Raw genomic sequence first — 17,462 nt, 5'->3', positions numbered from 1 at the left:
TCCTGCTTTTAAACTTTGATTATTTCTAAACTCTTCCACATTAGATGATCTTCATAATTGTCATTTAAATGGGCGCATAAAAATCCATGAGGTTGACGTAATATAATTCACCAGACTGTTTGCTCAATCCCCCTTTTGTTATTAACCAAACTTTACAAGTAACATCTTCCGTATTATTATATGTCAAGAATATCCCAAGAGTGCAATTACAGAGTCAAAGGCTCAGGTACACTTATTATTTCATTTTTAATTTTTTTCCTCCAGAGATAACGACATACAGTACTGTATGAAAAGCTTTTCACATATTGCTCTCCAAGGTTTATCTTGTTAATAATCCTTTAAGGCAGTATTATTATTATCCTTCTATCCATGTGCTACAGCTGGAAAAAGCCCGAGCAGGCAGGTAACCTGATCTTCACCAGGTGAGTCCTGGATGGAAGTGGCAACTACGATACCAGGAGCAAAACATCCCTGGGGATTGGCTGGCATCTTCGGTATGGAAATAGTGTCTTTTCCCTCAGCGAAGCTACATTCCCAGAGGGAGCGGTGCTAACCTTGTTCGCCCCATGCTCTCAGAGTCCTGCGCGCAGTGGAAGACTAATAAATGGAGTCCGCGCTGCACGGACAAAAGCTCTCCTTAAGTGGGCCGGACACTAAGCCCCTCCTTGTTCAGAGAGCTCCGCGCTGCCACTTATTTCCTTTGCCGACTCCCTCCTTAAGTTCTGCGTGAGACCCTCTGCTGCAGGGAACACCTCCCTGACCGCGGGCGCCTAGGCCGAGCCGGGCCTCGCGCCCCCGCGCCGCGGGCACCAGCGCGCGCCCGCCCAGGCCCCGCCCTCCGGCCCCGCCCCGCCCCGCCAGCCCCGCCTCCCGTCTCTTCCCCGCCCCCCGCAGCCGACGAGTGGCGGTGGCGGCCGCAGGACCGGGTTTGCTCAGACAAGAGGGCGGGTGGAGGAGGAAGCGGCCGATCCCTGAGTCTGCTCCGGCGCCGCCGAGCACCGCCCGCCCCAGCCGACCAGCCCCGTCGGCTCCGGGGCCTCGCCGAGCCGAGAGGAGGGAAAGGCGCAGGCGGCTGCGTGGAGGCGGCGGGGGCGCGGGCGGAGGCGGCGCGCCGGGCCGCGGCTGCCGCTTTGTTGTGCGGCCCGGGCCGAGGAAGGAGAAGTGGGAGGAGGGGGGAGCTCGGCGTCCCGCTCCCTCCGCGGCTCATGGCGACGACGCTCGGCACATCCGGGACCCTCCGGCCGTGGCGGCCGCGGCGCCGGCTGCTCGGGCCCCAGCCCCGGCCGCTGTGGTGACTCTGTCGCGCCTCGCCGTCGCCCCCGCCCCGCCTGCCGGCCCCGCGCCGCGGCCGCTGCCCCGCCGCCGCCGCCCCCGCCGTCGGGGACATGTCTAACCCCGGGGGCCGGAGGAACGGGCCCGTCAAACTGCGTCTGACAGGTGAGGGGGGGCGGGGGGGCGCGCGGGCGGCGGGACGCGGCCGGGGCAGCCGCGGGCTGGGCAGCCGGCGGGGGGTGTCTGTGGCCTTGGGGAGGGCCAGGGTCGCGCTCACTGGTGAGTGTGGGGTCGGGGACGTGGGAAGGCCTAGTTCAGGGAGCGTCACGGCAGAACCACTCGCCCCTGTTGGGAAATTCTTTAAAAAGCCAAGGGTGACTGGGGGGGTCTTTTGTTGAGGGGAGGGGGACCCAGGTTGGAATTCCAGGCAGATTTGAGGTGGACAAGCCTTGGCCGAGGAGCGCGGTCTCCCGGAGCCTCGGGGAGCGGCCCCTGGGCGGCCGCCCAGGCGGGTCGTGGAGGGGATGAGGAGCTCCCGCGCGGGGATTACTGAATCCGGTGGTGGACTGCGCGCCGTAAACACTCCTTAAAGATGGAGCGCTTAGCGGGAGGGTGCGTGTGTGCGTGTGTGTGTGCGTGTGTGTGCGCCCTCGTTGTTAACTTGTTCGCCCACTCGTGCCCGCGTGCAGAACCTTCACTTGCTGCTGCCAGTCTCGGCGGCCGGGGCCACGCACCTGAAACGCACGTCCTTGGGAGGGAGGGGGACGGAGGTGGGCTTTTCCGGTGTGTCTGCCTGGTCCCGGCGACTCCGGCTTCGCGTGCGCTCTGCGTTTTGCAAGTGTTTGATTGCAGGGCGGCGTGTTCTGGGATGTTCCTTGTAGGCCGCAGACCTGGTGTCTCGCTGCTAACTCGAGACCGGCTTTACAAGCACACTTTTTTATTTATTTATTTTTTTTTTGGGGGGGGGGTACATGTCTAAGGATGTGCTCACACAAACTTTCAGGCGGAGTGTTTTCTCCGACCCCCACCCCCCTCCGCTTTCCTTTTTCTAAGTGGAAAAGAATGTCTGGAGGGGCTGCGAGATAGAAGGCTGCTCTGAACCAAGTGTGTGTGAGTCCAAGTGCATTAAATCGTTAACATGACAGGTCCTTGATGCTTACAGTGCCATTATTATTATTATTATTATTTTTGTATTCTTACACGGTCGTGTTGCCTCATTTTAAGGAACAAATATGTTTGGTTTGAAAAAAAGGTGATTGAAATCAGCATCGTTATCCTAGTTTCACCATTCGCTATGAATACATTACCCACGTTGGTATTTGGATGTGGGGTGAGAAAGATCATTTTCCTGAGGATCTGGGGGTGGGGGTGGGGGTGGGGGGGTGGGTGCGTGTGTAAGAATAAACTGTAATTATGTTTGCCTGCGCTAGACTTTGAGATTTATATGGACTAATTTTGTAATTGGATGCTTGTGTGTTACATCCCAGTCCACTGGCTGAACTTTTGAGATAAAGACTTGCAGTGAACTTGGTATTTGAGAATTGAGCCTGAGTGTATGTTGGCTGCAATTTAAAAAAATATATTTCTTTCATGACAGTTTTACTTTTCCTAGGGAAAACTGCAAAGAAGCATTAACTGAGTGTTTCTTAATGGAAAACCTGGATTAGGGGATGCCTGTCTCCCCCATTCAGTTTCCTTATTTTCATATGAATCAATGGAAACCTTTATGAGAGATGTTTGTTGCTTTAGAGTTTTATCTACTGCTGTTCCTCTGCAGAGTCAGTCCTGTGTCAGTGATTATGGAAAGAACCTGTGACTCCAGGTGTGCAGAAAGCATCAAAAATAGGCTATTGGCCGTTTACTTCCTTCTAGCCTATATACATAATGTGAAAATGAGGAAGAAAACAGGGATTTTTACTTTCTGCAGATAAAATGAGTTTGAGGTTTTTTTTGTGTGACTCAATAGATCTAAAAGTGTTTATCTGTGGTTTCCTGACTGCAAATGATACATTATAAAAATTCATGAGTAAAGTTGGGAGCAAAGATTACACTTATTTTTTTGGGGGGGTGAGGGACATGACAATTTATGGACTGACTTTGTATTTTTAGATTTTTCTGAGGAATTTGAAATATACTGTGTCCCCTTAATTGTAAAAACAGTTGAGGTACTCTCAATTTCTTAAAATGGTTGGGAATTTGTCTCTGTCATATTTTAAGAGAAAACTATTCAAATATTAAAAACATCGCCCTCTCCCTTTTGGTTACATATGGTGAATGTTCTTCTGTTTTGCCAGGAAAGTTAACATATATTTTTCATTTTTGTTCATTTACAAATTAGATGGTATATATTTTAACAAATAGATCTCAAGAGCTGGATTCAATTAGCAGCTTTTTAGGACATAAACATTAAAGGGTTAGATGGAAAAGATTGTTTTGACTGACTGGATAAATGACAGGGCTGTGTTTGATGTGTGTCCAGGAATTGGTCTGGAGCTGGTGCCCAACTTTTCAGTCCATCTTGAGAAGCCAAATAAAATATTTAACCTAGGCCTCGTTTTGTTTTTTTTTAAAAAGTTGATTCTTTGTTAAGACCTTAAGAAATGTTTGGCATACCTTTAGACTAAGTGTTTAACAGTTCATTTAGATCCGGATTCCATAATAGAGGAAAATCACTATTAAAAAAAAAAATTAGATCCCACAGCGATCTTGTATTTGGTTTACAATATACTGGGGCTGGAGGATGCTTTAAAATTTTTGGTTTTTGCTTTATGTTAATACCATACCACTATTTTAAATTTATAAAGTGTCTTTGATTTCAAGGTGCTTTCTGAACTGTAGTTACTCAATTATATCCTTAATACAGAGTTGCCCCTTTACTGAAAGGTGTGAACAATTCTTACATGATGACACACACGCACACACACACTTCTTGCATGATGACGCGCATGTACACACACACACACACACACACACTCAGACACACATATACACAAACTGAAGGAGAAGAAATATTTGAGCTATGAGATCTCTGCCCACAACAGATATTAGACTTTTCCACATATTATTCCTAAGACCACAATCAACTAGTGAACTGTTTGGTATTTGTTGATGCTAAGAAGGCAGGGCTAATTTAATACTAAATTTAAGATTCCTCAGGCCATTAGTGGTTAAAATCTGATTGGGTCCATCAAGCTACTGTTCTTTATGACACATTAACACTTGGTCATTAAAATGGGCCCTATGGTAAAGCTATCAGTTTCCGCAAGTATTTCTAGAGCAAATTGATTGTAAAATGTGAAATTTGTATGCATTATACTTATGAATATCTGATCTAGGCTTTTCTTAAAATGGTTTGGATAGAACCTATTCTTTGTATTTGGTTATAGTAAAGAATTGGGGGTAATTTTTGTTTTATATCATTGTTTTTGACCACCAAAGACTGGAAAAAGCAGTTTAGTATAATTTCTAATATTTAAAATACTTAGATCTGGAGAAATAACAGATTACTTCTCCAGAGCCTTTTTGTAATTTAAATATTTTTGTACGCTCCTCATGTTATTAATTTATAAAACTCTTGGCAGTAATGAGGTTAACCTTGTCTATCGCTGAGGGAAAATTAACTTTAAGTCTCATTTTAGATATGATGGCATCTTAGTATTTTCTTCCATATTTTATTGATTCAGGGCTTTAAAAATTGCAACTTGATCATAACTCACGGGTTTTTAAGTAGGAATGTGCCTGTAAACCATAATGACTTTTTCTAGGGGTGTTAGTGATTTGAATATCCGCAGTTCATTTTATTTTCTTGGTTTCTGAAGAGGAAGCCAATCTGGCTTAGCGCCTTCCTTTTTTCTTCACATTATCTCTTCCAGTCTAACCTTAACCTTCATACTGAACCTGCCTAGGTGCTTCATGTAGTTTAGTTTTCATTTGTGAATCAAGTGTGTGTGTGTGTTTGTGTGTGTGTGTGTGTGTGTGTGTGTGTATTTTCCTCTTGAATTGTAACTATCACAACTACTACCATCATTTATTTAGCATATAATTTAGCATATTCATATGCTGAATATGCATATGACTTAATTTTTAAAGTAAATGAAGGGCTACATTTTAGGCACACAAGATTTCTGTTTAGCCATTTTTGATGTCTTTTAAAGATTTTGAAAGTTTTTAAAGATGTGATATACCCTACTTCTTTCAAATAGACCATACTTAACAGAAGTTAGTATTTTATTTACGATTCTGCATAATTTTGAGTATAAATTATTGTGCTGTAGTGTGAGGATATCATTGTGGTGTGTAGAGAGACCTGTTTGACCCTGGCTATGTGGTGATATGCTGTTTAACCCTGTTCTTAACTGCTTTGCCCTCATTTTGTTTTTGTTACTTTCTCTAAGAATACCCGACCCTTGAAATAAACTTTTGCAATCAGCATTGTTATGTGTTTCCATATGACTGACACGTATTAAATGCTTATTAAGTGCCAGATACTGTATTAAGTTTATACCTATTATCACTTTTAATTCTCACAGTAGCTCTAAGAGATAGGAGAAAGTTGGAGAGGTTAAGTACACATCAGAACCTAAGTTGTCTAGAGAGTCTGTTACAAACTTACAAGATTTTGTGTGGAAACATAAATACTTTCCATTTATTTGGAATTAGCGTTGAGATCCTTGCTCATTTTTTAAGGCTCATCTCCAGGATTACCCTTATCCATAGGCCTTCCCTTGACTTGAATTGGCTTTTCCTCTGAGCTCACTGCAGGGCATTGTGTTTCTGTCTGTAAACTCCATGAAGGCAGAATCCTTGTTTCAGCATGGATTAAGAGGTTTTGGCGTATTACTGAACCAATGCTGAAGACATGGAAGTAGTTCTGTGTAATTCTATATGTGTTCCTTACGGCTAATGCACTGGGTGTGAGTGGCAAAAAATGAGGCTATCGACAGGGACAAACCCATTTAGGACCTTGTTATATTTTGCCAAGAAGTTTAATTTTTTTTTTAAAGGGTTGGAACCATTGAAAGATTTTAAGCTTTGATATATTTAATGTTTAGAAACAATCTTGGGGCAGTAGGGATGGACTGGGATGGGAACTGAGAAGACTGATTTTAGGATAACCAGTTAAAGGGATGTGACCGCAACCATTGTTCATGTGTTTTTCTCGTTTTCACTTTTTAATTTTTTTTATTTTTTATTTTTTATTTTTTATTTTTTTATTTATTAGTTTCAGGTGTACAAGACAAGGTAATACTTAGACGTTCATCATTTATATCCCTCACACTGTGAACCCCCCTCCCCCCATCCACTATCCCTCCGACCTCACACTGAACCATCACATTATAAATATAAAATTATAGTTGGCATTCATTAATGTTTAGCTTCTGGTGTACAATGCCATTGTCAGGTATCCACAGTATCCCTGAGGTGGTCTCCCAAATAGGATGCATGTCCATCGGATACCCAACATCGTTTTCACTTTTATTTCCAAATTTTATTACAGATAATTGCTCTAAACATTTTGGTGTAGATAATTTTGCTTTTTAATGTTTTTTAAAAGATGATTTTCTTAGGATATTTCCATAGAAAGTGCTATTGCGTTCAAGGGTTTTTGAAGTCTTTTTAAGGTTCTTGATTAATTTTTTTTCTCAGGCAGCTTCCTAAAAGAATTGTGCCTATTCAGAGCGGCAATGGATAAATAAATGTCCCTTTTCATTATTCTGTTATAAGCATTGACTCTCGTTTTTCAATTTTTTTGCTAATTTCATGGCAGTTAGTCTTTAAACATTTACTCGTGAAGTTGAATATTTTCCTATTTATTAATTATATTCCTCTTTGTTGACTTGTTTGGCCCTGTCCTTGTTACCGCGTTTCCCTGAAAATAAGACCTACTCCTAAAATAAGTCCCAGTGAAGATCATCAGCCAGATGGACGCATTTAGTACGTTATGACGATGTTCCAGAAGAAAATGACATGACTGTATTTGAATAATAGATTGTTGTACATGAAAAAATAAGACATTCCCTGAAAATACGCCCTAATGTGTCTTGTGGAGCAAAAATTAATATCAGACCCGGTCTTATTTTCTGGGAAATATGATATCTGTTAGGGTCTTAGTTTTTGTCCGTACTGATCTGCCTGAGAATTAAAAAAGATATTAGTCTGTTCTCATATTTGCTACAAATATTTCTCCCAGTCTGTTACTTGTCTTTTAATTTTGACCATTTTTGGACATCCAGAAATTTGTTATTTTAGAAGTCAAATCTGTCCAACTTGTTTCTCCTATTATTTTTATACTTAGGAAGGCCTTTTTCCTCAAGAGGCTTAGTAAATATTTAAATGTATTTTATTTTAGTGTTTCAAAAAATGGTTTAGGAAGCTATTTCTGTCCAAATTGCTATTAATTATCTCATCATTATTTATTAGCCAATTCTTCCTTTCTACAGTGATGTGATTATCTTTTTAGTTATGTTAGTTATAGTAGAGTCAGATTACTTCTTGTTTAGTGCCGTACTATTTTCATTATTTTAGCTTTATAATTTATTTTAGTTTTCTCTTTGTGCCACAGCATATTTTTTGCTGTTTTATATATTTGCTTTTCCATGTGAATATTAAACTTATTAGGTTTAAAAAGAAATTTCACTGGGATTATAATTAGAATTGCATTACTTTGGGAGAAGGAACCATTTAAGTGTAGTATTTAGTTTTCCCACTTAGAAGCATGCTATGTTTTTACATTTATTTAAACTTTTTGTCCATATTACTCAGGATAGTTTAATAATTTTCCCTACATTTTAATATAATTTCAGCTAATTTATATTTGTGGCATTTTCATTGTATATTCTAATCTTGATTATTGCTTGTATTCAGAATGCAGTCATGTATTTTTGGTTGATTAGAGCAATTTTGCTGAACCACTAAGCCTATTTTTCACTTGATGCTAGTTTTCTAGGTATCAGTATTTGGCATTTTTTACAGCTGAATGTTAACATTTAAAATTTTTCATTTCTTTTGGGTTTTCCCACTAATGTATGATCAGTTGAACAAAGTTAGGAATTTTATTTAATTTGTTTTAGAATAACTGCTGAAAGCATTGACTGCTTTTTTTAAAAAACACATTTGACAAGACATTAAGTAGCAACATGTATCTTAAGTATGGCAGTTTGATTTCTTAGTGAAAGTTGACAGCAGACATAAAACTTCAGTTTTAAAATAAATCTTGATGATTTTTTAGGTAGGAATTACTACTCTGGTGATTGTACAGAGGGCATTTCTTCCCAAAAAGTTTCCTTGTGCCCCTTCATAGCCAGTCTCCTCCCATCCCTAGTCCTTGGCAACCACCCATTTACTTTCTGTCACTATAGTTTTGCCTTTTCTAGAATTTTATGTAAATGGAATCATACAGTATATATAGCCTTCTGGATCAGGCTTCTTTCACTTTGCACAGTGCTTTTGCGATCCTTTCATGTTGTCTATCACTTGTTTGTTCCTTTTTGTTCTTGAGAAATAATGTGTTGTATACCTACACCCCATTCACAGATATTTGTTTCCAGGGTTTGGCCTTGAAGCTGCTACAAACATTTGAGTACACTTCTCTTTGTGAACATGTTTTTATTTCTCATGAGTAGGATTGTTGGATCGTATGGTAAATATGTATTTAACTTAAAAAAATTTGCTAAACTGTTTTTTCCCCAAAGTTGTACCATTTTGCATTTTTACCAGCAATGTATGAGAGTTCCAGTTGCTCCCAATCCTAGCTAACACTTGCTGTTGTCAGTCTTTGATTATGGCCATTCTAATTGTGTAGCAATATTTCAGCGTAGCTTTAATTGTTATTCCCTTATTGACCTATAGTACTTGTTAAGCATCTTTTCATGGATTTGTTATCCATTTATCTTTGGTTAATATCTGTTCAAATTTTTTGCTTATAGTTTTAAAGTTGGACTATGTTCTTATTATTGGGTTTTGGCAGTTCTTTTTGTATTCTGGATACAAGTCTTTTTTTAAAATGAAAATTTCAAAAAACTTTTAATGGCAGGAACAGACACAAGTCCTTTACCAGATGTTTTCTCTATATTGTGACTTTTTACCCCCTCAATAGTATTTCAAAGAACAGAAGTTTTTAATTTTGATAAGGCCTTGTTCAACTATTTTTTCTTTGTGGTTCATGCTTTTTATGTCCTAAGGAATCTTTTCCTAATTCACAGTTCTAAACATTTTCTCCTATGTTTTCATCTGCATTATTTAGAATATTAGCTCTTACATTTAGATCTATGACCCTTTGAAAGTTAATTTTTTAATATGGTGTGAGAGGTAAGGATAAAGGTTTATTTTTTCCTTTCCCATGTGGATGTCCAATTTTCCTAGCACTGTTTGTTAAAATATTTCTGATTTCCTCCATTGAATTGTCTTGGCACCTTGGCTGAAAATCAATTGACTATGTGTGTGTGTGTGTGTGTGTGTATATATATATATATATATATATATTTCTATTTCTGGACTTTAATGTAAGTCTTCTAATTTCAAACATTGATAAAAAAGCTTTTGTAAACATTTTGATTAGATTAATAAGCATAATTGAGTCTTGTTTATTTATTTTTATTTATTATTAGTTTCAGGTATACAAAACAATGTAATAGTTAGGCATTTCACCCCCTCACATAATTGAGTCTTAAATTTAGGATCCATTAGGACCTTGTAATGCTTTAGAGCCATTCTTTCATTTGTATAGCCAACAAATATTTATCAATTTCTTGACATGTCCCAGACATTATTTTTATTTATGGGATTGTGGGTGGAGATATAAGAAATCAGAGTAGACACAGATTGGACTCTTTTTCTTTTCAAAATTTTTATGATTATTTTTATCTCTCTGACTGGTGAAAGTGGATTGCAACAAGTATGACTTAGGAAGGTTTGCCTGTTGACCAGCTAGCAACCCTCCTCAATTCATTTTTAGAAGAAGGTGGGCAATAGAAAATATATAATTGTTTTATTAAATGTGAATTGGATCATGACTTTTTAAACTTGTATTTTTTATGTTATGACTATGTATTTTTTTCTATCAGACCAAAGAAAGGAAGCAACTTTATTAAAATCTAAGCAGACTTTTTTATTTGACCATAGTGCATTCCTGGGAACTGTCACAAAGCAAACATCATAATGTAGGTCTTACTGTGAAAAATATACTTGGTCATTTTGTGGGAGACAGTGAAATGTTGTGGAAAGAGTATAGAATTTGGAGGCAGAAAATTTGGGCTCGGAGATTAGTTATGCCACCGATTAGCTTTATGTCCACAAGCAAATTACTTATTTTCTTGGTGCCTCTGCTTTTAGTTATAAGTGCATGCGTTAAATACCAGTGTCGTTTATTTTAGGATTCTGCTGGACAAGATAAAGTGTATGTAAAAAATACTGTTAAAACTGTAAATTATTATGTTAATGTATTTTGTCATTTTTGACCACACTTTTAAATAAGTTAGTCATAACCGATTATATATTGTTTTATAGGAGCAAGTACAACATTAATGTAGGTTTTTATTTAAATGGTATCATGCCGTATAAGATAGGCATAAATGTCTTGTACACTTTGGGGTACCAGTGTATCATAAAAAATTCATTCATATAGTTAAATTAGCTACTATGTTATAAATTTTATTTTTAAATAATACAGCCAACATTTAGAAAATTCATTGTATTTACCCCACACTCCTTATTTTTGGTGAGAAGTAGACGAGCTTTGGAAAACAATTTGAATGGCTCAGGATTTTAGAGGTGGGGGAAATGTTTGTATCCAAGTCTTTAATGAATTAATACATTTCCCTGTAGCTTGCTGGCACTTTCAAGAGTAGCCTGTAGTTTCACCTCTGACCAGTAGATGGGGTTATTTCAACACAGGTAGATGTCAACAGTGAGGAAAGACCTGTAAAACTGCAACACTCAATGAGTGTAGTACTTGAAATAAATGGAGTTGGAGAATTAGAAACTATCAAAGGTGATGCTGCTTCTAATGAAAATTCCTACTTTACGATAAAGTTTCTTATATAAACTATGTGCTACATGTTATTTGTTATATTAGAATTCCAAATATTAGTGGTTAATTAGTTCTACTTTTATTTTTGTATGATCTATGTCATCATGTTGTCAATATAACTTTCTCTAGTGAAGAAAACTTACTGATTGATAAGTTTTGACTATTCTGAATCATATGAACCTAATACTGTAAATAAAGTTGAAAGAGTTGCTTTTTAAAATTGAGTTTTAGAAATTTTATAAAGGAAGATGATGGAAAAAATCCTTTTTAAATTTAAGAAAAATAAAATGGCGTTTGATACATTGAAAATACCGTGTCTAACCCAGTACTCGGTACATAGTACATCTTCAGTAAATATTTGTGAGTTAAAGAATGATTGACAAAATTGAAAAAAGCTCACATGGTCTTAAGAACCTCATGTGAAACAAATAATAGGCTCTCTGTGATGTCATTATTGAATTAACTGACAGTTATACTTTAATAATTTTGACAGTGTTAAATTATAAAAATATAGGACTGAAGTATTCATTTGTTAATATTTGACTTGATGGATAGAACTCTTACTATACTCTGTAGAATTTACTTCCTAACAAACTAAAGAGCAATCTGATATTCACTGCCAAAAGATCTGTTTTTGCAATGTCACCTAAGAGAAATTACACATATAACTAGTCTGTCAATGTTAGGAAGATAATTTTCTTTCAGAGCCCTACAGTTTTAAAGTGTTCTCATTTATTATCAAATTTAATTACTATTCTGACCTTAACTTTATAGGTATTCTGAATCAGTGACAGTGAAATGAGAACATTTTATTTGATGAAATTTTTTCCTTACATCTTAAGAAGAGAAGAGTAATAGATTTTTGATGGAACAGTTGGTGCAACTATTCTAGTTCTATCAAAACGAGGCTAGTTGTACCCAAAGTCTTTGGTAATAAAATAGGAATCCTTACGTATTTTAGTTTTCTATTTCCTAGTTGTTTTGAATTTTTCTTATTTTAGGTAGATAGGAGAGCTTAAGTAAGAAACCAGGCTTTTTGTTACTTTAAAATGGGATTGGTGATGATAGTTTAAGTTTCTTCTGATTTTCATTTTGGTTAACTCGTAAGTCTGTTTTCGTTAACTAGAACAAGGACTTGGTATGGTGATGAAATATTCATATTCATTGAACATTTGTTGAGAGTCTCACATGCACCTGTCATGGAGGTGTAGGCTCTGGGATTTCAAGAAGAGGTTTGGACCCTGATATTGCTCTCAGGGAACTTGCAGTATAAACAAATAGAGATGAGACTTGATGGATGAAATAACCAGGCAGGACTGAAGTTAGTGGTACATGCAGTGAGAGCGAATGAAATAAAAAGAAGGAAAAGCTCATGGATATTTTTAAGGGAGTTCAATTTTCAGATTCTAAGATTGATTAGTCTTTCATATTTCTTTCTTCCATTTTACAAAACAAAAGTATGTATCTTGGTCATCCCAAGTAGTATGTTGTCTTGTGGTAAGAGGCCTTTCAGGACACCAAAGAGACAAATCAGAATATTGGTGAGACTGTTGAGAAGGCATTGACTCCAATGATGGATTAACATCTTTTCACAAGTCAGATGGTTTCCAGTCCTTAATTTTCAGCAAAATTGAAGAACCTGGTCAAGTTGTTAGCTGATCATTAAAAGTAATTTTCATGAAAACAGAGAAGTCAAATACATGCCATTACTTTTCAGAAAGTTAAAAAAATCTAAATGATTATTGTAATTTTTCAGGGGGCATATAACTCAGAAGAATTAAAATCGTTTGATGACATTGCTATAATAAAACTCCTATGCATATTTATGTAAGTTTTCTTAGCACTTATATTTATAATGAAAAATAGGAATAGAATAGGAATGGGATATTTACAATAAATACTATTCACTCATGGATACATGAACTAATTGGAAATAAGAAAACTGCATCCATCTCATGAAGAGATGCATTTCCAATTCTTCTTTTCCTGGTTTTTCCCTCCCACCTTTTGAACAATTGGTTTGTTCTCATCAGGATGCAGGAAAATTTTATTTGGTTGGAATGTCTCAGTTTCTCTTAAACTATAGTTCCCCCTGCCTTTTTTCTTTGAATTTTCTTTGAATTTATTTATTATAGAAACTAGGTCTGTTAAATACCTTCATCTAAAAACTATAATTTGGTTCTGGAGTTGTTTCCCGTTATGCCTGTGTTCCCTTCATGCTCCTATGTTGCACCATTCTGAACTCCTCACCTTTTCTTAATTCTTTTCATAGTTTCTCGAATTTCCAAGTTTTTGACAGTGTTGTTTCCTTAGACTCTATTACTTTCCGTCCTTAGTCTTCCTAAAACATAGTTCAGGCATTATCTCCTCTGAGAAGTCTTCCGATTTCCTCAGACTGAGTTAGGCTCCCCTCTCTCTCAATTAGGGTCCGAATAGGAAACAGTTAACATTCCCAGAGTAGGTGAAAGAGAATGCCATTAAGGGACTACTTACAATGAATAGCAGAGTTAAGCGAATCCTGATAAGAAGCAGGAATAGTGTAGCATGTAGGGACTAGCAAGGATAGGAAGTTGTGCCATCTTTGGGCCAGATAGGGCGAAGGGAGTGAGTAGTTATGGGAACCCAGAGAGATCCTCTCGGTTGCTGCTCATTTACTGAACCCAATTTGAACCCAGAGGGCAAGGGAGCCTAGTTTATGTCATTCATAAAGTTTAGCTTCGGAGGACACCAAGCGCTGAACAAAGGATGGAGAATGGTTCTGGAGGAGCAAACAGAGAACATCCAGCACACCTTTATTTATACTCCTTACATACTTTAGCATACTTCTTTGTGTCATTTGTCGTATTGACTTACAAGTCATTGCTTGTATTGATGTTTTCCCCATAGCACCATCAACTCCTTTGTAAGCTATGAACTGGCCCTTATTTATATTTGTATACCTACAGTGCTCATTAGATATTTGTTAATTAAATGAGTAAAAGTATAAAAAAGAAATGGATGAAATACATAATTTAAATAGATACACATACCTACTTAGTGGTGATGTGTAGTGATTCTTATTTTAACATAAGACCGGGTCTTATATAATACCAGGTCTTATGTTACTTTTTGCTCCACAAGACGCATTAGAGCTGATGGTCCAGGTAGGTCTTATTTTCGGGGAAACACGGTAGTTCAAAAGAGAGTAAATCTAATATTTGCTTGTTTGGCAGTTTTGATGCTTCTGCAGTATCTGGCTCAATTGTTTGGTTGAAGAGAGCCCAGGGATTAGGCCATAATCGATTACTACATTGAGAAGGATTATAATGTAGAACTTTGAGTTTGCTGCTCAGTAACCTGGTCAATACATGTATGGTCTTTCTTTTGCTCTATGAGAATCATAATGCAGGGAAAGAATCTGTAGAGATTCTAAGGCCAAAATGTTGACTTCAGGAGAATGTGCCTTATTGCATAGCCTTTTCAAATCTCCTAAATATATGAAAGCTGGTCCTTCTCTGGAAAATCAACCTGTATTGATAGCCACAGTTATTGATAGATGTTTTTCCCTTCACTCAGTTAATTGAATTAATTATCATGTATTGGCTATAAAGGCTTATTATACTTGCTGTGTAAAAAATTACTCCAAAACTTAGAGGGCTGAAACACACACAGTAATTTTATTATGTCTCATGGTTTATGTGGGTCACGAGTTTGGGAAGGGCTCTGCTGGGTGGTTTTGGCTTAGGGTCTGTCATGTATTTTATTCACGTGGTGGCTGGAGCGGAATCGGCTGGGCATTTCTCTCTCTGTTCAGGTCTCTCTGCATGGGCTATGAATAGTGTATGCAGCTTCAGGGCAGTTAAACTGCCAATATAACTGGCTTGGCGCACCAGCAGGAATTGCCCAATGAATAAGGCGAAAGCTGCATCTCCTTTTCTGACCTTGCCTAGGAAGTCCTTGCCACATTTTATTGGTTACAAGCAAGTTAGTTGTAAGTTCTTCTAGATTCAAGTGGAAAGAACACAGAACCTATCTCTTAATGGAAAAAGTATTAACAAATGTGACAGCCATTTAAAAAGTTGTCATAGGTGGCAGCAGTGGTAACTGCTGCTGTGCTACTACCTTTTGTTTTTTGGGCTTGACTACATCCTCTTTGGTATCCTAATCTAAGATACCATTTTCTAGCTTTTATAATTTAGTTATTTTATGTTTTGCTTTTGAAGTTTCCAAGAATTTTATTACAGAGCACTTAACAAATGACATAAAAATTTTGAACAGCTTGTAGAAAAGTTATTATAGTTGTTATTAAAGTATAAAAATCCATAAATTATTTTGGTAAAAGATAAAAAAGATCCTTAAAAAAAGGATAATGGAAACAGAAGCAGACTGATAAAAAGAGAGAAGGCAGATGCTATTTGAATAAAATAATTGATGCAAATGTATGAATTTAATTCTTTAATTCTCTGGAATTATTATAATGAAATATTATAATTCAGGGTTAAGAATTAAAGAATTTTAGTGCTCCCCCTTTGGGTCTGCATTGTTTTTCTTTAAATCGTCTATAATCCATTCTCCACAAACAGATTCATTTAAAAAAAGAAAAAGTAAATTGGATAATTTTGTTCCCCTGCTTCAAACCCTCCAGTGGCTTTTCATTATGCTTTGAATGAAATGGATATTATTTGCACAAGATCCTGTATAATCTGTCCCCTGTTGACTGGTCTTTCTTTTGCTCATTATGTTATAGTCACATTATGTTTTAATTTCTTGGAAAATGCCAATCTCTTTCCCACTTACATATATATATGTAGGGCCATATATATAATTTATTTTTTTGTGGGGATCTTCTTGTTGCTTATTGTTTTTCTGTGTCGGTGTAAGTATCATCTCAAAGAGTTTTTGCTGCAGGGAACTCTTTGTCTACAGTATCTTCTACAGTATCTTCTACGATCATTAATCTCTATCACAGTATCCTATTAACTTTAGAAGACTTATTACAGTTTATTTTCATATTTATTTCTTCACTTGTTTATTGTCTTTTTTGAAGGTAAACTTTTTTTTTTTTAAAGATTTTATTGGGGAAGGGGAACAGGACTTTATTGGGGAAGAGTGTGTACTTCCAGGACTTTTTTTTTCACCCCCAAGTCAAGTTGTCTTTTCAGTCTTAGTTGTGGAGGCTGCCTTTCAACTTCAAGTTGTTGTCCTTTCAGTCTTAGTTGTGGAGGGCGCAGCCCACCATCCCTTGCAGGAGTCGAGGAATTGAACTCGCAACCTTTGTGTTTGAGAGGATGCGCTCCAACCACTGAGCCATTCAGGAGCTGAGCGGTAGCTCAGCTCAAGGTGCCGCGTTCAATCTTAGTTGCAGGGGGCGGAGCCCACCATCCCTTGCGGGACTCGAGGAATTGAACCGGCAGCCTTGTGGTTGAGAGCCCACTGGCCCATGTGGGAATCGAACCGGCAGCCTTCGGAGTTAGGAGCATGGAGCTCTAACCGCCTGAGCCACCGGGCCGGCCCCCTGAAGGTAAACTTTCAATTTTAGATTTATAGAAGAATGGCAAAGAGAAATATAGAAAATTCCTATATAGAGAAGTACAGAGAATTCCTATATACTCCACACTCAGTTTCTCCTATTATTAACTAATCTTACATTAATATGATACATTTGTCACAATTAATGAACCAATAATTATATGTCATTATTAGCTAAAATCATACTTTATTCAGATTTCCTTAGTTTTTACCTAATGTTGCTCATTGTTTTCTATTCCTCCTAGATTGGGAGCTCTGGCAGGGCAGGGAGTGTGTGTTTCATTCACCAAGTGTAGTGCTAAACACTTAGGAGGTTCTCTAAATATTTCTTGAAAGAATGACTACTAGAAAGATGTCTTAGAGTATATAGTCTAACTTCTTCCCCATTTTAGGTGAGTAACTTGCTCAGGGAGGTCATGTGTGTCTTCTGTAAATCGCATGGCTAGTTGGCAACACAAGTCTCCATGGTGGTACTGGAAACGACATCTTGTGATATCCAATTTGCTATATATGTATAGAGGTGAGTTTACTATGAAATTCATGAAGCTAATGGAACTCATGAAACTTAACTTTTAGGATCCTATCTGAGGGACCAGGAGGGATGTTAGTAATGAGTTTATATGGTCATTTTTATAAGTTTTATTGGTACATATTA

The 17,462-nt window shown here is 37.8% G+C and overlaps 1 protein-coding gene across 4 annotated transcripts in view; it reads left to right on the top strand.

The window, feature by feature from the left end:
* The first annotated feature begins 934 nt into the window (after window positions 1-934).
* Window positions 935-17,462, top strand: part of SMURF2 (SMAD specific E3 ubiquitin protein ligase 2) — a 95,012-nt gene continuing 78,484 nt past the window's right edge. For 2 of the 4 annotated variants that reach the window (XM_081027173.1, XM_081027175.1), the window contains exon 1: window positions 935-1,437. In XM_081027173.1, the coding sequence (XP_080883299.1) occupies window positions 1,386-1,437 (52 nt within the window). In that variant the 5' untranslated portion in view covers window positions 935-1,385. The remainder of the gene's footprint in view (window positions 1,438-17,462) is intronic. The other 2 variants (XR_013991838.1, XM_081027174.1) reach the window with 2 other exon arrangements.

This window comes from Rhinolophus hipposideros, assembly GCF_964194185.1.
Source record: "Rhinolophus hipposideros genome assembly, chromosome: 20".
Lineage (NCBI taxonomy): Eukaryota > Metazoa > Chordata > Mammalia > Chiroptera > Rhinolophidae > Rhinolophus > Rhinolophus hipposideros.
This window is presented reverse-complemented; position numbering and strand designations above follow the sequence as displayed.